At 45.1% G+C, this 20,817-nt stretch overlaps 1 protein-coding gene across 1 annotated transcript in view; it reads left to right on the plus strand.

Annotated features, from left to right (window-relative positions):
• LOC144499958 (F-box/WD repeat-containing protein 7-like) overlaps nt 1-20,817 on the plus strand; it is a 231,951-nt gene that overhangs the window by 20,492 nt on the left and 190,642 nt on the right. Inside the window, exon 3 of the mRNA XM_078222687.1 lies at nt 19,911-20,138. Coding sequence (XP_078078813.1) covers nt 19,911-20,138 — 228 coding nt within the window. The remainder of the gene's footprint in view (nt 1-19,910; nt 20,139-20,817) is intronic.

Below are 20,817 nucleotides of genomic sequence, written 5' to 3' on the forward strand. Positions count from 1 at the left end.
AAAAACTGGTTTAAAATTTATTTATTAGTGTTACTAGTCAGCTTACATTTAACATTGCAATGAAGTTACTGTGAAAATCCCCTAGTTGCCACACTCCGGTGCCTGTTCGGATACAGAGGGAGAATTTAACATGGCCAATGCACCTAACCAGTAAACCTTTCGGACTGTGGGAGGAAACTGGAGCACCCGGAGGAAACCCACGCAGACACTGGGAGAATGTGCAGACTCAGCACAGACGGTGACCCAAGCTAGGAATCGAACCCGGATCCCTGGTGTTGTGAAGCAGCAGTGCTAACCACTGTGCCACTGTACTGCACTGATGTTGGTTGGTATTTTCTGAAGAGAGCTGGGTTGATATGTGTGGTTACATATATATTGTGCAGTATTGTAAGGAGTGCAAAGTATTCGGCCTCCTCTGAAGTGGAGGTTGTGTGACGGGTAAATCTATGGTTGAACTATACAGAGGCTACAAAATGGTGAATGTAGCCCAATCCATCACGCGAACCAGCCTCCCATCCATTGACTCTGTCTACACTTCCCGCTGCCTCAACAAAGCAGCCGCATAATTAAGGACCCCACGCACCCCGGACATTCTCTCTCCCACTTTCTTCCATTAGGAAAAAGATACAAAAGTCTGAGGTCACGTACCGACCGACTCAAGAACAGCTGCTTCCCTGCTGCCATCAGATTTTTGAATGGACCTACCTTGCATTAAGTTGATCTTTCTCTACACCCTAGCTATGACTGTAACACTACATTCTGCACCCTCTCGTTTCATTCTCTATGAACGGTATATTTTGTCTGTATAGCGCGCAAGAACCAATACTTTTCACTGTACGAATACATGTGGCAATAAATCAATTCAAAAGGTTTGGGAGGAAAGAAACCGATGGGCTGAATAGCCTCCTCTTCTGAATATCTTTTTACCTTTGAAATAAGATTACACATTAAATTTTAAGGTTCTAAGTTTGAGTTTTTTACACAATGTACCTTGTAACCCACCAGTTGGGATTATTCTGACAATGATCTTAACTGACAAGATGGGAATTTTCTCTCCTCCTTCCTTTAACCTCCCTTTCCGTGTTTCCAAAAAAAGACTTGAATTTAGTTTCTCTTGCAACTGCTAAATAGAAGTAAGATGCTAACATAGGAACTAGAAGCAGGAGTGGGCCACCACTCTACCTGCTCTGCCATTCGCTTTGGACGGCACAATTGCACAGTGGTTAGCACTGCTAACTTCGCAGTGCCAGGGACTCGGGTTCGATTCCTGGCTTGAGTAACTATCTGGAGTTTGCACATTTTCCCTGGGTTTGCGTGGGTTTCCTCCCACATTCTGAAAGACGTGCTGGTTAAGTGCATTGGCCCGAACGGGTGCCGGAATGTTGAAATCAGACAACATTTTGGTCTCAACTACATTCTGTAGTAGTGAATTCCACACATTCACCACCCTCTGGGTGAAGAAATTTCTCCTCATCTCAGTTCTAAAAGGGTTACCCCTTACCCTCAAACTATGACCCCGAGTTCTGGACTCCCCCACCATTGGGAACATTCATTCAGAATCTACGCTGTCTAACCCTGTGAGAATTTTATCAGTTTCTATAAGATCCCCTCTCACTCTTCTAAACTCCAATGAATATAATCCTAACCGACTTCGTTTCATATGACAGACCTGTCATCCCAGGAATCAGCCTGGTAAACCTTTACTGTACTCCCTCTATGGCAAGGACATCCTTCCTCAGATAAGGACACCAAAACTGCACACACTACTCCACGTGTGGCCTCACCAACACCCGATACAATTGCAGCAAAGCATCCCTATCCTTATACTCAAATCCTCACGCTGAAGGTCAACATACCATTTGCCACCTTTACTGCCTGTTGTACCTGCATACTTACTTGCAGCGACTGATGCACGAGGACTCCAACGTCTTGTTGAGTATCCACCTCTCAAAAATCTGCCGTTAAAAAATTATTCCTTAAGCATAACTTCCACTCTTGCATGCTTGTGAAAGGTGCTTGGAGCTCATTCATCATTGTAGGGAGGTGATGGCCTAGTGGTGTTGTTACTAGATTATTAATCCAGAAACTCAGCTACTGTTGTGGGACCCGGGTTCGAATCCCGCCATGGCAGATGGTGGAATTTGAATTCAATTAAAAAAATCTGGAATTAAGAATCTAATGATGACCACGAAACCATTGTCAATTGTCGGAAAAAGCCATCTGGTTCACTGGTGTCCTTTTAGGGAAGGAAATCTGCCATCCTTACTTGATCTGGCCTACGTGTGACACTCAACTGCCCTCCAAGGGTATCCGGGGATGGACAATAAATGCTGGCCAGCCAGCATGCCTTGTCCCATGAATGAATTTTTAAAAACTTGCATAAAGTGCTAATTCATTGCAAAGAGATAGTCCAGACTGCCTCTGCTTTCCAGAAGGCATTTGATTAAATGCCACATCATAGGCTAATGCACAGTGGTAGAGGGCATCATGTGGCATGGATTAAGTGCAATAGGTTAGAGCCTAGGTGGGATTGTTGTCGGTGCAGACTCTATGGGCCGAATGGCCTCCTTCGGCACTGTAGGGTTTCTATGATCCTATGATTGAAGATTGACTAGCTAACAGAAAGGAGTTGGCATAAATGAGTCTTGTTCTGGTTGGCAGGATATGATTGGTGTGCCACAGGGATCAGTGCTGGGGCCTCAACTTTTTATTTATTCAAAGAACTTGCAGCGTTGCTGAAGATAGGTCGGAAAGTTGTAAGGAGGCAACAAAGTAGGTTTAGTGAGCGGGCACAAATCTAGCAAATGGGGCATAATGTGGGCGAATAAGAATTGTACATTTTGGCAAGGAGAATTTTTTAAAAAACCTTATTTAAATGGTGAGGGATTGCAAAGCTCTGAGGTCCCAGTGCATGAAACACAAAAGGCTAGTATACAGCTCCACCAAGTCATTAGGAAAGCTAATAGAATGTTATTATTTATTGTAAGATGTATTGGTTACAAAACTGGAGGTTATGGCCACATCTGGAGTATTATGTATAGTATTGGTCTCCTTATGGGTCTTATGTAAGGAAAGAATTAAATGCATTAGAAACAGAATCTAGAACTAGGTTTAAAGTTTATTTATTAGTCACAAATAACTTGCATTAACACTGCAATGAAATTACTGTGAAAATCTCCTAGTTGCCACACTCCAGCGCCTGTTTGGGTACACTGAGGGAGAATTTAGCATGGCCAATGCCCCTAACCAAGTCTTTCGAACTGTGGGAGGAAACTGGAGCACCTGGAGGAAACCCATGCAGACATGGGGAGAATGTGCAGACTTCACACAGACAGTGAGTCAAGCTGGGAATCGAACCCAGGTCCCTGACGCTATGAGGTAGCAGTGCTAATCGTTGTGCCACTCATGAGGGGGTCAGTGTTTAAAAATACGAGCTCATTTAAGACAGATGAGGAGGATTTTTTTCTGAAGGTTGCGAGTCTCTGGACCTCTCTTTCTCAAAAGGCAGTGGAAGCAGAATCTTTGAATATTTTTAAGGCAGAACTAGATAGATTCTTGATGAACAAGGGAGTGAAAGGTTATCGGGGGTCATCAGAAATGTGGGGTTGAGATTACGATCAGATCAGACATGGTCTTCTTGAATGGGGCAGCAGGCTCATGGGATTGAGTGGCTTCCTCATTTTTAAAAGTAAAGTTTATTTATTAGTCACAAGTAAGGCTTACATTAACACTGCAATGAAGTTATTGTGAAATTCCCCGAGTCACCACAGCCTGGCGCCTTTTTGGGTCAATGCACCTAATCAGCACGTCTGTCAGACTGGGAGGAAACCAGAGCACCCGGAGGAAATCCATGCGGACACTGGGAGAATGTGCAGACTCCGCACAGACAGTGAGTCAAGCTGGGAATTGAACCCCGGGTCCCTGACTGAGGCAGCAGTGCTAACCACTGTGCCACCGTGCTGCCGTGTTCGTATCTATTCTGATAGCTGTTTTGGTTTGCAGCCCCTTTTGCATATTGTTCATGTTCTTCAGTTAGCAGGCGGAGATTACTGATGCTGTTGATGCAAAGCACCTGAATAAAGTAGGGATTTGACACTGGGTTAACATTGCTGTTAATTTGCTAACTTGTACATATCCTGACCCTGACTTTATTTCTACTGACTTTAAGCCAACTTCTTCAAGCTGAAAACTTGAAAGAATGTTGAAGTTGAAGCAGAAGTTTGTTTTACTGACTTGAGTAACGATGGTCAGCACAAAGACTGTTTGTGTTCATCGGTTTCCCTAGTGCAGCTTGGAATAGACCTTTTGTATCAAATTCCCTGATGTAATGCCACAAACGTATGATTGGAAATTGAGAACTGTGGGACCGGCTCCCCATTTGTGATGTCACTGGACCAGAACGTCACATTGTTCCACAGGTTTTCTGTGAAACCCTGCTGCTTCTCCCATTCTCTGCTGAAAGCACTGGGTTTTGCTACAGTGCAGTCTGATGGGTATCAGTTGGCCTCCAGTTGGACTGCTATTCTTCATCTTAGGTGGGAGTGTTTAATATCCAGCCGAATTGGGCAGAGCAGTGGTGTACTCTGAAACCCAGGGTCCATCCATCGACCTTTTATAGAGAAGCTTAGTAATTATCAGTTACAATCAGCACTGGAAAATTGACAAGATCTTCATCTCTCCCCAGTGATTAGCACAGCTAACAGTGCAGCACAGGAGCATGCTTTGTCAGTCGAATGTAGTAACACTTTCTAAGATTTAAGATTGGCTATGATTAGAATATATATCTAACCTTAATTCTGCTTTGGACTATACTTATTCTCATGGCGAGACCTTCCTTTGTAAGCTCATGCTTGAAATTTCAGGTAAGTCAGTTGCCTGGCATTGTAACATATGATTGTTATTGCTATAAAAATATTAACAGTTGCTCTTTTGAAGTAAGCATTGAGAGTGGGGGAAATGTAGAGTAACTCGGCCTGGAATCCTACCCCATTTCTTGCTGCTGGAATGTACATACTGGATGAGCATGGGATTAGTTTTGGCTCACTGCTTCCAAGTCTAAGATCTTCCGACTCTTGCAAAGTTAGATGAGATTCAATCAGAGTGCCAATATCTACACAGCTGTGGCCAGCACCAACAGCAAAATGAACACAAAGATGCCAAGTCACATATGATTCAGATAACCTCCCTGGGGTGCTGGCCAATTGTCAACTGTTACTGTCAAAGGAACAGATTGACTGTCAATCCAACTCATTGCTGTTTGGAACTGAAATTTGATTTATTATTGTCATATGTATTAGTATACAATGAAAAGTATATATAGTGTTTCTTGCGTGCTATACAAAGCATACCATACATAAGGAAGGAAAGGAGAGAGTGCAGAATGTAGTGTTACAGTCACAGCTAGGGTGTAGAGAAAGATCAACTTAATGTGAGGTAGGTCCATTCAAAAGTCTGATGGTAGCAGGGAAGAAGCTATTCTTGAGTCGGTTGGTACGTGTCCTCAGACTTTTGTTTCTTTTTCCTGCTGGAAGAAGGTGGAATAGTGTGGAGTTCTTAATTATGCTGGCCGCTTTTCTGAGGCAGCGTAGACAGTGTCAATGGATGGGAGGCTGGTTTGAGTGATGGACTGGGCTTTGTTCATGACCCTTTGTAGTTTATTGTGGTCTTGGACAGAACAGGAGTCATACCAAGTTGTGATACAACCAAAAAGAATGTTTTCTATGGTGTATCTGTAGAAGTTGGTGAAAGTTGTAGCAGACATGGCGAATTTTCTTAGTCTTCTGAGGAAGTAGAGACGTTGGTGGGCTTTCTTAACTATAGCATCCGTGTGGAGCTCCAGGACAGGTTGTTGGTGATCTGAACACCTACAAACATGAAGCTCTCGACTACTTCCTATTTTTCCCCATTGATGTAGACATGGGCATGCCCTCCACTTCGCTTCCTGAAGTCGATGACTATTTTTTTTGTTGACATTGAGGGAGAGATTATTGTCGTCGCACCAGTTCACCAGATTCTTCAGCTGTTTCCTGTACTGTGTCTCGTCATTGTTTGTGATCCGACACACAACAATGGTGTCATCAGCACTTTCTCAGAAGACTAAGGAAATTTGGCATGTCAGCTACAACTCTCACCAACTTTTACAGATGCACCATAGAAAGCATTCTTTCTGGTTGTATCGTAGCTTGGTATGACTCCTGCTCTGGCCAAGACCGCAAGGATCTACAAAAGGTTGTGAATGTAGCCCAATCCATCATGCAAATCAGCCTTCCATCCATTGACTCTGTCTACACTTCCCGCTGCCTTGGCAAAGCAGCTAGCACAATTAAGGACCCCACGTAACCGAGACATTCTCTCTTCTACCTTCTTCCTTCGGGAAAAAGATACATAAGTCTGAGATCACTCAGGAAGGGCAGGTGACAGAAATGTTAGTGAGGGATCACTTTGGGACCAGTGACCATAATTTGATTGGTTTTAAAATAGCTATGGAGAATGATAGGTCTGGCCCAAAAGTTAAAATTCTAAATTGGGGCAAGGCCAATTTTGATGGTATCAGGCAGGAACTTTCAAAAGTTAATTGGAGGAGTCTGTGGGAAGGCAAAGGGACATCTGGTAAGTGGCAGGCTTTCAAAAGTGTGTTAACCAGGGTTCAGGGTAAATACATTCCTCTTAGAGTGAAGGGCAAGGCTGGCAGAAGTAGGGAACCCTGGATATTGAGGCCCTGGTCAAGAAGAAAGAGGCACATGACATGCATAGGCAGCTGGGATCAAGTGAATCCCTTGAGTATAGTGGGTGTAGGAGTAGAGTTAAGAGAGAAATCAGGAGGGCAAAAAGGGGACACAAAATTGTTTTGGCAGATAAGGCAAAGGAGAATCCAAGGAGCTTCTACAAATACATAAAGGGGGAGAGAATAGGGCCTCTTGAGGATCAACAACGTCATCTATGTGTGGATTCGCAAGAGATGGGTGAGATCCTAAATGAATATTTCTCAACAGTATTTACTGTTGAGAAAAGCATGGAAGTTAGGGAACTTGGGGAAATAAATAGTAATGTCTTGAGGAGTGTACATATTACAGAGAAGGAGGTGCTGGAAGTCTTAAAGCACATCAAGGTAGATAAATCCCCAGGACCTGATGAAGTCTATCCCAGGACATTGTGGGAGGCTCGGGAGGAAATTGCGGTCCCCTAGCTGAGATATTTGAATCATCGATAGTCATGGGTGAGGTGCCTGAAGATTGGAGAGTGGCAAATGTTGTGCCTTTGTTTAAAAAGGGCTGCAGGGAAAAGCCTGGGAACTACAGGCCAGTGAGCCTCACATCTGTGGTGGGTTAATTGTTGGAAGGTATTTTGAGAGACAGGATCTACAGGCATTTAGAGACGCAAGGACTGATTTGGGACAGTCAGCATGGCTTTGTGAGTGGAAAATCATGTGTCTCAAATTTAATTGAGTTTATTGAAGGGGTAACCAAGAAGGTAGATGAGGGCAGTGCAGTTGATGTTGCTACTTGGACTTTAGCAAGGCCTTTGACAAGGTACCGCATGGTAGGTTGTTGCATAAGGTTAAATCTCATGGGATCTAGGGTGAGGTATCTAAATGGATACAAAATTGGCTTCTTGACAGAAGCCAGAGGGTGGTTGGAGAGAGTTGTTTTTCAAACTGGAGGCCTGTGACCAGCGGTGTGCCTCGGGGATCAGTGCTGGGTCCACTGTTATTTGTCATTTATATTAATGATTTGGATGAGAATATAGGGGGCATGGTTAGTAAATTTGCAGATGACACCAAGATTGGTGGCATAGTGGATAGTGAAGAAAGTTATCTCCGATTGCAACAGGATCTTGATCAATTGGGCCAGTGGGCTGACGAATGGCAGGTGGAGTTTAATTTGGACAAATTATAGTAACATGGTAATTATAGACCGGTGAGCCTTACTTCTGTTGTGGGCAAAGTATTGGAAAGGATTATAAGAGATAGGATTTATAATCACCTAGAAAGGAATAATTTGATTAGGGATAGTCAGCACGGTTTTGTGAAGGGTAGGTCGTGCCTCACAAACCTTATTGAGTTCTTTGAGAAGGTGACCAAAGAGGTGGATGAGGGTAAAGCGGTTGATGTGTATATGGATTTCAGCAAAGCGTTTGATACGGTTCCCCATGGTAAGCTTTTGCAGAAAATACGGACACATGGGATTGAGGGTGATTTAGCGGTTTGGATCAGGAATTGGCTAGCTGTAAGAAAACAGAGGGTGGTGGTTGATGGGAAATATTCATCCTGGAGTTCAGTTACTAGTGGTGTACCGCAAGGATCTGTTTTGGGGCCACTGCTGTTTGTCATTTTTATCAATGACCTGGATGAGGGTGTGGAAGGATGGATTAGTAAATTTGCGGATGACACTAAAGTCGGTGGAGTTGTAGACAGTGCGGAGGGAAGTGGCAGGTTACAGAGGTTAAAGTCCAACAGGTTTATTTGGTAGCAAAAGCCACACAAGCTTTCGGAGCTCCAAGCCCCTTCTTCAGGTGAGTCTTGGAGGGCTTGGAGCGCCGAAAGCTTGTGTGGCTTTTGCGACCAAATAAACCTGTTGGACTTTAACCTGGTGTTGTTAAACTTCTTACTGTGTTTACCCCAGTCCAACGCCGGCATCTCCACATCAAGGTTACAGAGGGACATAGATAAGCTGCAGAGCTGGGCTGAGAGGTGGCAAATGGAGTTTAATGCGGAAAAGTGTGAGGTGATTCACTTTGGAAGGAGTAACAGGAATACAGAGTATTGGGCTAATGGTAAGATACTTGGTAGTGTGGATGAACAGAGGGATCTGGGTGTCCATGTGCATAGATCCCTGAAAGTTGGCACCCAGGTTGATAGGGTTGTTAAGAAGGCGTACGGTGTGTTAGCTTTTATTGGTAGAGGGATTGAGTTTCGGAGCCAGGAGGTCATACTGCAACTGTACAAAACTCTGGTGCGGCCGCATTTGGAGTATTGCGTACAGTTCTGGTCGCCGCATTATAGGAAAGATGTGGAAGTGTTGGAAAGGGTGCAGAGGAGATGTTGCCTGGTATGGTGGGAAGATCGTATGAGGAAAGGCTGAGGGGCTTGAGGTTGTTTTCGTTAGAGAGAAGAAGGTTAAGAGGTGACTTAATAGAGGCATACAAGATGATCAGAGGATTAGATAGGGTGGATAGTGAGAGCCTTTTTCCTCGGATGGTGATGGCTAACACGAGGGGACATAGCTTTAAATTGAGGGGTGAGAGATATCGGACAGATGTTAGAGGTAGGTTCTTTACTCAGAGAGTAGTAAGGGCGTGGAATGCCCTGCCTGCAGCAGTAGTGGACTCGTCAACATTAAGAGCATTCAAATGGTTATTGGATAAACATATGGATGATATTGGAATAGTGTAGATTAGAGGGGCTTTAGATTGGTTCCACTGGTCGGCGCAACATCGAGGGCTGAAGGGCCTGTACTGCGCTGTAGTGTTCTATGTTCTAAATGCAAGATGATGCATTTTGGTGGATTGAACCAGGGCAGGACTTAGTTCATGGTAGGACGTTGGGGAGAGTTACAGAACAAAGAGATCTAGGGGTGCAGGTTCATAGCTCCTTGAAAGTGGAGTCACAGGTGGACAGAGTGGTGAAGAAGGCATTCGGCATGCTTGATTCCATTGGTCAGAACATTGAATACAGGAGTTGGAATGTCTTGTTGAAGTTGTACAGGACATTGGTAAGGCCACACTTGGAATACCGTGTATAGTTCTGGTCACCCTGTTATAGAAAGGATATTATTAAACTAGAAAGAGTGCAGAAAAGATTTATTAGGATGCTGCCGGGACTTGATGGATTGAGTTAGAAGGAGAGGCTGGATAGACTGGGACTTTTTTCTCTGGAGCGTAGGAGGCTGAGGGGTGATCTTATAGAGGTCTATAAAATAATGAGGGGCATAGATCAGCTAGATAGCCAATATCTTTTCCCAAAAGTAGGGGAGTCTAAAACTAGAGGGCATAGGTTTAAGGTGAGAGGGGAAGAGATACAAAAGTGTCCAGAGGGGCAATTATTTCACATAGAGGGTGGTGAGTGTCTGGAACAAGCTGCCAGAGGTAGTAGTAGAGGTGGGTACAATTTTGTGTTTTGAAAAGCATTTAGATATTACATGGGTATGAAGGTTATAGAGGGATATGGGCCAAATGCGGGCAATTGGGATTAGCTTCGGGATTTTAAAAAAAATAAGGGCAGCATGGACAAGTTGGGCCGAAGGGCCTGTTTCCATGCTGTAAACCTCAATGACTCTGAGGTCACGTACCAACCGACTCAAGAACAGCTGCTTCCCGGCTGCTGTCAGACATTTGAATGGACCTACTTTGCATTACGTTGATCTTTCTCTACACCCTAGCTATGACTGTAACACTACATTCTGCACTCTCTCCTTTCCTTCTCTATGAGCGGTATGTTTTGTCTGTATAGCGTGCAATAAACAATACTTTTCACTGTATGATAATACATGTGACAATCAAATGAAAACTTGAAAATAGAGTTGCAGGGGAATTTGGCCATACAGTTAAAGGTGTATGAGGAGTATAGTAAGGGGCTGAGGACACAGCATTGCGGAGCACTGGTGTTGAGGATGATTGTGGAGGAGGTGTTGTTGCCTATCCTTACTAATTATGGCCTGTGGGTTAGGAAGTTCAGGATCCAGTCGCAGAGGGAGGAGCCAAGCCCCAGGCCGTGAAGTTTGGAGATGAGTTTCGTGGGAATAATGGTGTTGAAGGCTGAGCTGTTGTCAACAAAGAGGAGTCTGACATAGGTGTCCTTGTTATCTAGGTGTTCCAGGGTTGAATGTAGGGCCAGGGAGATGGCCTCTGCTGTGGACTGTTGTGGCAATTGGTGAACTGTAGTGGTTCGAGGCAGGAATTGATTTGTGATTTGAGATGCAACTGGCACAGGATTGCAGCTACTTCTGCTTATATAATGTTTGCTGCATCTTGTGTGGAATCTCTGAGATCTTCACCATGATATTAGCAATATAAATGCTAATATTTGTATCTTTATGCTCTTCAGATAAAGGGCCATTACTGATGAATGCCACAACAGGTTGTGTGTCTCACACATTTCTTAGAGCAGAGGGCACATGGTTTGCTTTTTATCATTTTCTCTTATTTTTGATAACTTATTTGAATTTAGATATGTGGAAACAGTTGTTGGAAATTGGTATCTGGTCTCAAAGCTCTTAACTCATGGTCACAGCAAACAAAGCATTTTTCTCAAATAGACTCTTATTCTGAATTGGAACTTATGATTTTATGCATGATCAGAACGGGATTGTGTGAAAGGACAAGTGTTTGCCCTTCTCTCTTGGTCTTTTCTATTGCCTGTTGATTGGCACAGTGGTTAGCATGCTACCTCACAGCGCCAGGGACCTAGGTTCGATTCCCGGCTTGGACCAGTTTCTGTGCTGAGTATGCACCTTTTCCCCATGTTTGTGTGGGTTTCCTCCGGGCACTCCGGTTTCCTCCTACAGTCCAAAAGACGTGCTGGTTGGGTGCATTGGCCATGCTAAATTCTCCCTCAGTGTGCCCGAACAGGCGCCGGAGTGTTGCGACTAGGGAATTTTCACAGTAGCTTCATTGCAGCGTTAATGTAAGCCTTGTGACCAATAATAAACTTTAAAACTGGAGGTAGACATCCCTCTTGTCATCCTTTTTGAAAAGACAAATATCTCAATTTTAAATTCATTCAATGAAACACCCACCCTTAATTTCCCTTGCAAAGTTGGTGGTGGGCCATCTCCTTAAACTGCTGCAGTCCATGTGGTATAAGAACAAGCACATTGTTAGGGAGAGAGTTCCAGGATTCTGTCTTAGCGACAGTGAAGGAACAGCAATATAGTTACAAGTAACGATGGTGTGTGGCTTGGAGGGTCACTTGCAGGTGTGGTGTTCCCATGCGTTTGCTGCCCTTGTCCTATTATATGATAGATGGTTTGCAATGTGTTGTTGAAGGAGCCTTGACTGCATGGTGAACAGCGTTGCCACTGCCCATATGGTGAACATTTGTGGAAGGAGTGCCAGTCAAATAGGCTACTTTGACCTGGATGGTGTCAAGTTTAAGTGTTGCTGGAGCTGTACTCATCCAGGCAAGTGGAAAGTATTCCATCGCACTCTTGATTTGTGACTTGTAGATGGTGGCTTTGGGGGGGATCAGGAGGGGAGTTTCCCTCTTCAGAATTCCCAGCCTCTTAAGAATATAATTTGGGCTAAAACTAATGGTTCAATTAATTTAGAAATAAGATGTAACAAGACAGAAGGCATGCTGTACAAAGAACAAAGAACAGTACAGCACAGGAAACAGGCCCTTCGGCCCTCCAAGCCTGTGCCGCTCCTTGGTCCAACTAGACCAATTGTTTGTATCCCTCCATTCCCAGGCTGCTCATGTGACTATCCAGTTAAGTCTTAAACGATGTCAGCGTGCCTGCCTCCACCACCCTACTTGGCAGCGCATTCCAGGCCCCCACCACCCTCTGTGTAAAAAACGTCCCTCTGATATCTGAGTTATACTTCGCCCCTCTCACCTTGAGCCCGTGACCTCTCGTGATCGTGGGTCCGACCTGGGAAAAAGCTTCCCACTGTTCCCCCTATCTATACCCTTCATAATCTTGTACACCTCTATTAGATCTCCCCTCATTCTCCGTCTTTCCAGGGAGAACAACCCCAGTTTACCCAATCTCTCCTCATAGCTAAGACCCTCCATACCAGGCAACATCCTGGTAAACCTTCTCTGCACTCTCTCTAACGCCTCCACTTCCTTCTGGTAGTGCGGCAACCAGAACTGGACGCAGTACTCCAAATGTGGCCGAACCAGCGTTCTATACAGCTGCATCATCAGACTCCAGCTTTTATACTCTATACCCCGTCCTTTCAAGGCAAGCATACCATATGCCTTCTTCACCACCTTCTCCACCTGTGTTACCACCTTCTCCACCTGTGTTGCCACCTTCAAGGATTTGTGGACTTGCACACCTCGGTCCCTCTGTGTTTCTATACTCCTGATGACTCTGCCATTTATTGTATAACTCCTCCCTACATTATTTCTTCCAAAATGCATCACTTCGCATTTATCCGGATTAAACTCCATCTGCCACCTCTCCGCCCAATTTTCCAGCCTATCTATATCCTGCTGTATTGCCCGACAATGCTCTTCGCTATCCGCAAGTCCAGCCATCTTCGTGTCATCCGCAAACTTGCTGATTACACCAGTTTACACCTTCTTCCAAATCATTTATATATATCACAAATAGCAGAGGTCCCAGTACAGAGCCCTGCGGAACACCACTGGTCACAGACCTCCAGCCGGAAAAAGACCCTTCGACCACTACCCTCTGTCTCCTATGGCCAAGCCAGTTCTCCACCCATCGAGCCACTTCTCCTTGTATCCCATGAGCCTTAACCTTCTTAACCAACCTGCCATGTGGGACTTTGTCAAATGCCTTACTGAAATCCATATAGACGACATCCACGGCCCTTCCTTCATCAACCGTTTTTGTCACTTCCTCAAAAAACTCCACCAAATTTGTAAGGCCCGACCTCCCTCTTACAAAACCATGCTGTCTGTCACTAATGAGATTGTTCCGTTCTAAATGCACATACATCCTGTCTCTAAGAATCCTCTCCAACAACTTCCCTACCACGGACGTCAAGCTGACCGGCCTATAATTTCCTGGGTTATCCCTGCTACCCTTCTTAAACAACGGGACCACATTCGCTATCCTCCAATCCTCAGGGACCTCACCCGTGTCCAAAGAAGCGACAAGGATTTCTGTCAGAGGCCCAGCAATTTCATCTCTCGTCTCCCTGAGCAGTCGAGGATAGATGCCATCAGTCCCTGGGGCTTTGTCAGTTTTAATGTTCCCTAAAAAACCTAACACTTCCTCTCTTGTAATGGAGATTTTCTCTAACGGGTCAACACCTCCCTCCGAGACACTCCCGGTTAACACGCCCCTCTCCTTCGTGAATACTGATGCAAAGTATTCATTTAGGATCTCCACTATTCCCTTGGGTTCTAAGCATAATTCCCCTCCTTTGTCCCTGAGAGGTCCGATTTTCTCCCTGACAACTCTTTTGTTCCTAACGTATGAATAGAATGCCTTAGGATTCTCCTTAATCCTGCCTGCCAAGAACATCTCGTGACCTCTTTTTGCCCTTCTAACTCCCCGTTTGAGTTCTTTCCTACTCTCTCTGTATTCCTCCAGAGCTCCATCTGTTTTCAGTTGCCTGGACTTAACGTACGCCTCCCTTTTCATTTTAATCAGATCCTCAATTTCCCTGGTTATCCACGGCTCTCGAATCCTACCTTTCCTTTTTACAGGCACATGCCTATCCTGCAGCCTTATCAATAGTCCCTTAAAAGACTCCCACATGCCAGACGCGGACTTACCCTCGAACATCCTCTCCCAATCAACATCCACCAATTCCTGCCTAATCCGGCTATAGTTAGCCTTCTCCCAATTTAGCACCCTGCCCGTAGGACAGCACTCATCCTTGTCCATTACTATCCTAAAGTTAACAGAGTTGTGGTCACTATTTGCCACATGTTCCCCTACCGAAACTTTGACGACCTGACCGGGCTCATTTCCCAGAACTAGGTCCAGTATAGCCCCCTCTCTAGTCGGGCTATCTACATACTGTTCCAAAGAACCTTCCAGTACGCATTTTACAAATTCCTCCCCGTCCGGACCCCCAGCTCTAAGCACTTTCCAGTCTGTGCCAGGGAAATTCAAGTCCCCCACTACAACAACCCTATTTTTTCTGCACCTATCCAGAATCTCCTGACATATCCTTTCCTCCACTTCCCGTGGTCTGTAGTACACCCCCAGCATAGTGACTGCACCCTTCCTGTTTCTGAGTTCCACCCACAGCGACTCAGTACATGACCCCTCTAAGTTGTCTACCCTCTGCACCGCGGTAATATGCTCCTTAACTAATATCGCTACTCCCCCACCTTTTTTAGCCCCTCCTCTGTCTCACCTAAAACACTTATACCCCGGAATATTCAGCTGCCAGTCCTGTCCTTTTAACCAAGTTTCCGTCACCGCAACCACATCCAAATTCCACATAAGCATTAAGGTCCTAAGTTCGTCTGTTTTACCCGTTACGCTCCTCGCATTGAAGCAGATGCACTCCAGACCTCCAGGCCCAGTCAGGTCATCCTCCTCCAGAGTGCTCCTCTTCTTAGCTAGCCTTGCCCTGGCCCCCAGCTGAACCCCAGCCTCAGTATTTACTGACCTACTGTTTTGTTCCCCACCCCCCTGCCACACTAGTTTAAATCCTGCCGAAACACTCTAGCAAAACTCCCAGCCAGGATATTTGCTCCCTTCCAGTTAAGGTGTAACCCATCCTTTCTGTACAGTTGCCATCCTGACTTGAAGATTTCCCAGTTATCTATGAATTTAAAACCCTCCCTCTTGCACCAGTCCTTTAGCCACGCGTTCAACTGTAGAATCTCCCTGTTCCGAGCCTCACTTGCACTAGACACCGGGAGCAGTCCAGAGATCGCTACCCTGGAGGCCTTACTTTTTAGCCTAGCACCCAACTCCCTGAATTTCTCTCGTATGACCCCCCTGCTCTTCCTACCTACATCAAAGAGTACTGCAAAGAGTAATATAACACAATACACTTAATGTTTCAAATATAAAAGACCACCAGTAGTTTTTTTCCAAAGTTTCGATCTAAATCTTATTGAAAACATTGTGAATGGTGAGCTTCTTCTATATTTATCATGTAAACATGCATGTTAAAGTTCTTGTAGGAACCAAACCCCTCCCCAACTCGTTAAGCCTGCTAAGCTTGCTAATGGCAAGATTAAAAAGTCAAAATTTGAATTATAACAGGACAGTATGGTGTCAAGATGAAGTAGAATCCTCCTTTGGACTCATCATTGGCATCAAAGGTTGGGGCGTAGGCACTCACGACAGTTGCCTGCTGATTCTTGGCGAGTTGTCGATGTAAGGTCATGAGGCGCTCAATGTCGACAGGGAGTTTCAAGAGTCGGTTGATGAGTTTGTTCTTGATGGTAAATCCGATTCCTTGCATCCTGGGTTAATCCTTAGGTTTTTCTCTCCACAAGAAGGTGTAACCACCGCCGCCTTTCCTCAGCTGCTCGGTGCCTGCTCTTTGACGTCACTGCCCTTCAAGAGACTCAATGTTGAAGTGTCCACATGGGCAACAAGGGCAGTTCTCCATTCTGGTTTTGCTCATTATCCATGGGGGTTCGTACGTTCAAGGTTCCAAGATTGAGTTTAACTTTGATTTTCTCACCACGGGTAGATGATCCTGCTGATTGTGGTTTTCCAGCCAGATTGCAGATGGAACAAACTGTTTTTAGGGCACTTTTTCTAACCCTTTTCCACATGCATGGTGGGCAGAGTGGATCCTGAAGAGGGCTGCTCAGTCATGAAGAAAGCTGCCGAGAGGCTCTCCTGCTCCTATTCCAAGAATGAGACGACTGAATGTAGGGTCTAAAGCTGGGGACTTCCAGATCTCGCGGTCCTGTCCTCATCACTTCTTGCTTATCACCGCTGGGCTTGTCCGTGTGGGGGGTGTTTTGGTTTCCTCTAGATAGATGCCTGGTGCGGGTTAGCTTTTAACTTGAGAATGCCATTTCACGTCAGCCGGCACACGGTCCTTGACAGAGGTTAGGTCCAGTTCCAGGACCATACAAGTCTCTTCTGCCTGATCTGCTATTGAGGACTTGTTTTAGATTGCACTTTGTCTGGTTCCTCCCCTCTGACCTTGCTTTTGGAATTGGAAGTACGAACAGTGTGGTGATTGGCTCTTTGGATGAATGGAGGCTGTTGTGTTTTGCCAGAGGGGATCAAGTGATGAATTCTGTGTTCTGATTCTGTAGTTTGAAATTTGTCTTCATTTCCATAGTGTCCAAAAGAACAACCATCAGTGCATTGCTGTTTAGTAATCTAGGTTTGCATTCCACCAGGGTCTCTCAGCTCCTGACTTCGTTATAGCCTTGGTCCAAACATGGACAAAAGTGCTGAACTCCAGAGATGAGAGTGACTGCCTGTATTATCAAGGTAACGTTTGACTGAGTGGCATCAAGAAGCACCAGCAAAGCTGGAGTCCATGGGAATCAGGGAAAGCCCTTCACTGGTTGGAGTCGTACCTAACAAAAGGAAAGATAGCTGCCATTGTTAGAGGTCAATTATCGCAGTTCCAGGGCTTCAATGTCGGAGTTTCTCTGTAGTGTCCGAGCCTGAACATCTTCAGCTGCTTCATCAATGACCTTCTTTTCACCATAAGGTCAGAGGTGGGGGTATTCACTGACGACTGCATAATGTTCCTTATCATTCACAACACCTCGGATACTAAAGAGGTCTGTGCCCATGTGGAAATGCTGGCGTTGGACTGGGGTGGGCACAGTAAGAAGTCTCACAACACCAGGTTAAAGTCCAACAGGTTTATTTGGAATCACAAGCTTTCGGAGTGTTACTCCTTCCTCAGGTGACTCACCTGAGGAAGGAGCAGGGCTCTGAAAACTCGTGATTCCAAATAAACCTGTTGGACTTGAACCTGGTGTTGTGAGACTTCTTGCCATGTGCAGAAAGACCTGGAAAACATTCAGGCTTAGGTTGATGTGTGGCATGTATGTTACTTGTCAGTTAATTGCCAGACAACGACCATCTCCAACAAGAGAAAATCTGGCATCCAATCCTATTGACGTTCAGTGGCATTAACATCACAGAATCCACCCCCACCCCCTCCCATCAGCATCCTGGGGTTTGCCATTGACCAGGAAGTGTGTTGGCCAGCCATATAAACACAGTGGCTGCAAGAGCAGCTCAAGAGGTCTGAAATTCTCACCTCCTGACCCACCATCGACAAGGCATATATCAGGAGTATGTTGGAATAGCTTCCACTTGCCTGGATGGGTGCAGCTCCAACAACACTCTAAGAAACGCGATGCCGTGCACTTGATTGGCACCCCATCCACCACCTTCAACATTCACTGCACCACCAATGTACATTGGTACCTGTACTTGCCATCTGGAAGATGCACTGCAGCAACTCACTAACATTCCTTTCAATAGCACCTTCCAAACCAGTGACATCTACCACCTAAAAGGACAAGGGCAACAAGCACATCAACTGGAGGTTCCCCTCTGAGCCACGCACATCCTGACTGGGAAGTATATTCCTGTGCCTTCACTGTCACGGGGTCAAAATCAAAGAATGAACAAAGAATAGTACAGCACAAAAACAGGCCCTTCAGCCCTCCAAGTCTGCACCAATCACGTTTACCTATCTAGACCAACCGCTTATATCCCTCTATTCCCCATTTGTTGATATGAAGTTAAGTCTTAAATGTAGCTTATATAACTGCCTCAACCAACTCACTTGGCAGTGCATTCCAGGCCCCACCACCCTCTGTGTAAAAAACTTCCCCCGCACATCTCCACTGAACCTTTCCCCCCTTATCTTGAACTTGTGCCCCCTTGTAATTAACATTTCATCCCTGGGAAAAAACTTCCAACTGTTCACCCTATCTATTCCCCTCATAATTTTATAAACTTCCATCAGGTCACCCCCTCGGCCTCCATCTTTCCAGGGAGAACAATCCCAGTTTATTCAATCTCTCCTCATAGCTAATGCCCTCCATACCCGGCAACATCCTGGTAAACCTTTTCTGTACTCTCTCCAAAGCCTCTACATCCTTCTGGTAGTGTGGTGACTGGAATTGGGACACAGAATTCCAAATGTGGCCTATTCAACGTTTTATGCAACTGTAACATAATTTGCCATCTTTTATACTCGATGCCCCGTCCGATGAAGACAAGCGTGCCGTATGCTTTCTTCACTACCTTTTCCACCAGCGCCTCCACTTTTAAGGTCTGTGGACCTGTACTCCCAGATCTCTCTATGCTCCTGATGGTTCTGCCATTTATTTTACAGCTCCCACCTGAATTGGATCTACCAAAATGCATCACCTCGCATTTGTCCGGATTAAATTCCACCTGCCATTTCTTTGCCCAATTTTCCGGTTTATCCATATCCTCTGACAATCTTCGTCACTGTCTGCAACTCCACCAGTCTTAGTGTCATCTGCAAACTTGCTAATCAGACCAGCTACGTTTTCTTCCAAGTCATTTATATATATTACAAACAGCAGAGGTCCCAGCACTGATCCCTGCGGAACACCACTAGTTACAGATCTCCATTCAGAGAAACACTGGAATCCTGGAACTTCTTCCATAACAGCAGGAGTTGAAGAAAGTGGCTCACCACCGTCTTCTCAAGGGCACTTGGGGATTGGCAGCAACGCCTGCACCCTGTGAAAGAATTTTCAAAAAAGGCCAATCTGCATGCCTGTGTCCCACAAATAGCAAATAAGAGCATGGCCAGTTAATTGATGGATGGTGATGAGATACAGTTCAGCCATGGTCTCATGGAGTAGATGAATAGGCTCAAGAAGCTGACTGGCTTCCTCCTATGTTATTGGAAGAAGAAGGAATCCTGTGTCAACATCAGGAAGTTGCTCCTGCTTTTCCATTATTGCTGTGAGATGTTTTTATTTGACCTGTGCCTGAACTGATAAGTAAAAGCTCCAGACTGAAAAATGACACCTCGGATACTGCAGTATTCCGTTGTTGTACTGGTGAAATACTCCATGGGCCTGTTGGCTGGATAGGAGCTTGACTCCACTACAACTGTCTCTGGTTAGTGACAGTCACCTAAAATTTTAGTTCTTTAAAGCATTGTTGAGACCTAATGGTGTAGTAAAGCATGTAGCTGGAGAATAAATTATTGATCAGCATGCACGGTTGGTAGGTATGATCACTTATAGTTCATAATCAATGGTTAAATGTACAAAAGACTTTGATTACAGCAACACTGACTGCTCTTTCTGTTTGTTCCCTGTTCAGAGCTTCTCTGATGGTGCAGTGGATGAGGTGAGTGGAGTTCATGATGGCTGGGAGGAAGGAGAGAATGAAGAAATGGATGAGAGAGAAGAGGAAGATCTGAGTGACGCTGCAGAGGGTATCGAAGACGAGAGTGGAGAGTCGTATTATTATTTTGTTGCAGACAAGAAGTTGATTGACCTTGTTCAGGAAGCACAGGGTGGGGGCCTAGTCCAGCGTGTGAAACCCAAGGTAAGTGTTAGCAATTAGAGAGACAGACAGCAGTGTGTTTACTGGAAGATTCAAATTTAAGCTACTGTCAGGTCTTTGTTTAATTTAAATTTTTGATAGTATCTTTGTAATGAGAAATTGTGAATCCAGAACTGCCAGCGTTTAGAGATGCAAGTGAAGAAAATCCAGAACCTTGATTGGAGGGATTTTGCTGATTTTTGGAAGAGTTAAGCTGTACTGGATGCTGTTGCAATCCTCCTTTACATTCCCATCCAGTGCTGCTCCCCGTCAGATGTCAGGTAGAACTGGAGCTGGAGAAATAGATAGATGTGATATTAGTTTTACTCCCAGTGGAAGTAGATATGTGCTGGAATTAATTTAAAAGGAGTACTGGGGAGAGTGTTTGGAGGGTGCTGTTGTTCTTGGAAGGAAGATGTGAGAGAGATATAGCTCGGATTCTGAACCTTGATTCAAGCTCTATGATGATGAAGGGGAAGGAAGAGCACATGAGGCCCAGTATTTTGAAACTGAGGAACAAGGAATGAAAGGTTACATCATTCTCTCATGTTGGTGATGGTCATTTCCTGGCATCTGTGTGGCACAAATGTTGCTTGCCACTGTCAACCCAAGCCTGAATGTTGTCCAGGTCTTGCAGCATGTGGACACAGACTGCTTCAGCATCTGAGGAGTTGCAGATGGT

Source organism: Mustelus asterias, chromosome 10 (assembly GCF_964213995.1).
Source record: "Mustelus asterias chromosome 10, sMusAst1.hap1.1, whole genome shotgun sequence".
NCBI lineage: Eukaryota > Metazoa > Chordata > Chondrichthyes > Carcharhiniformes > Triakidae > Mustelus > Mustelus asterias.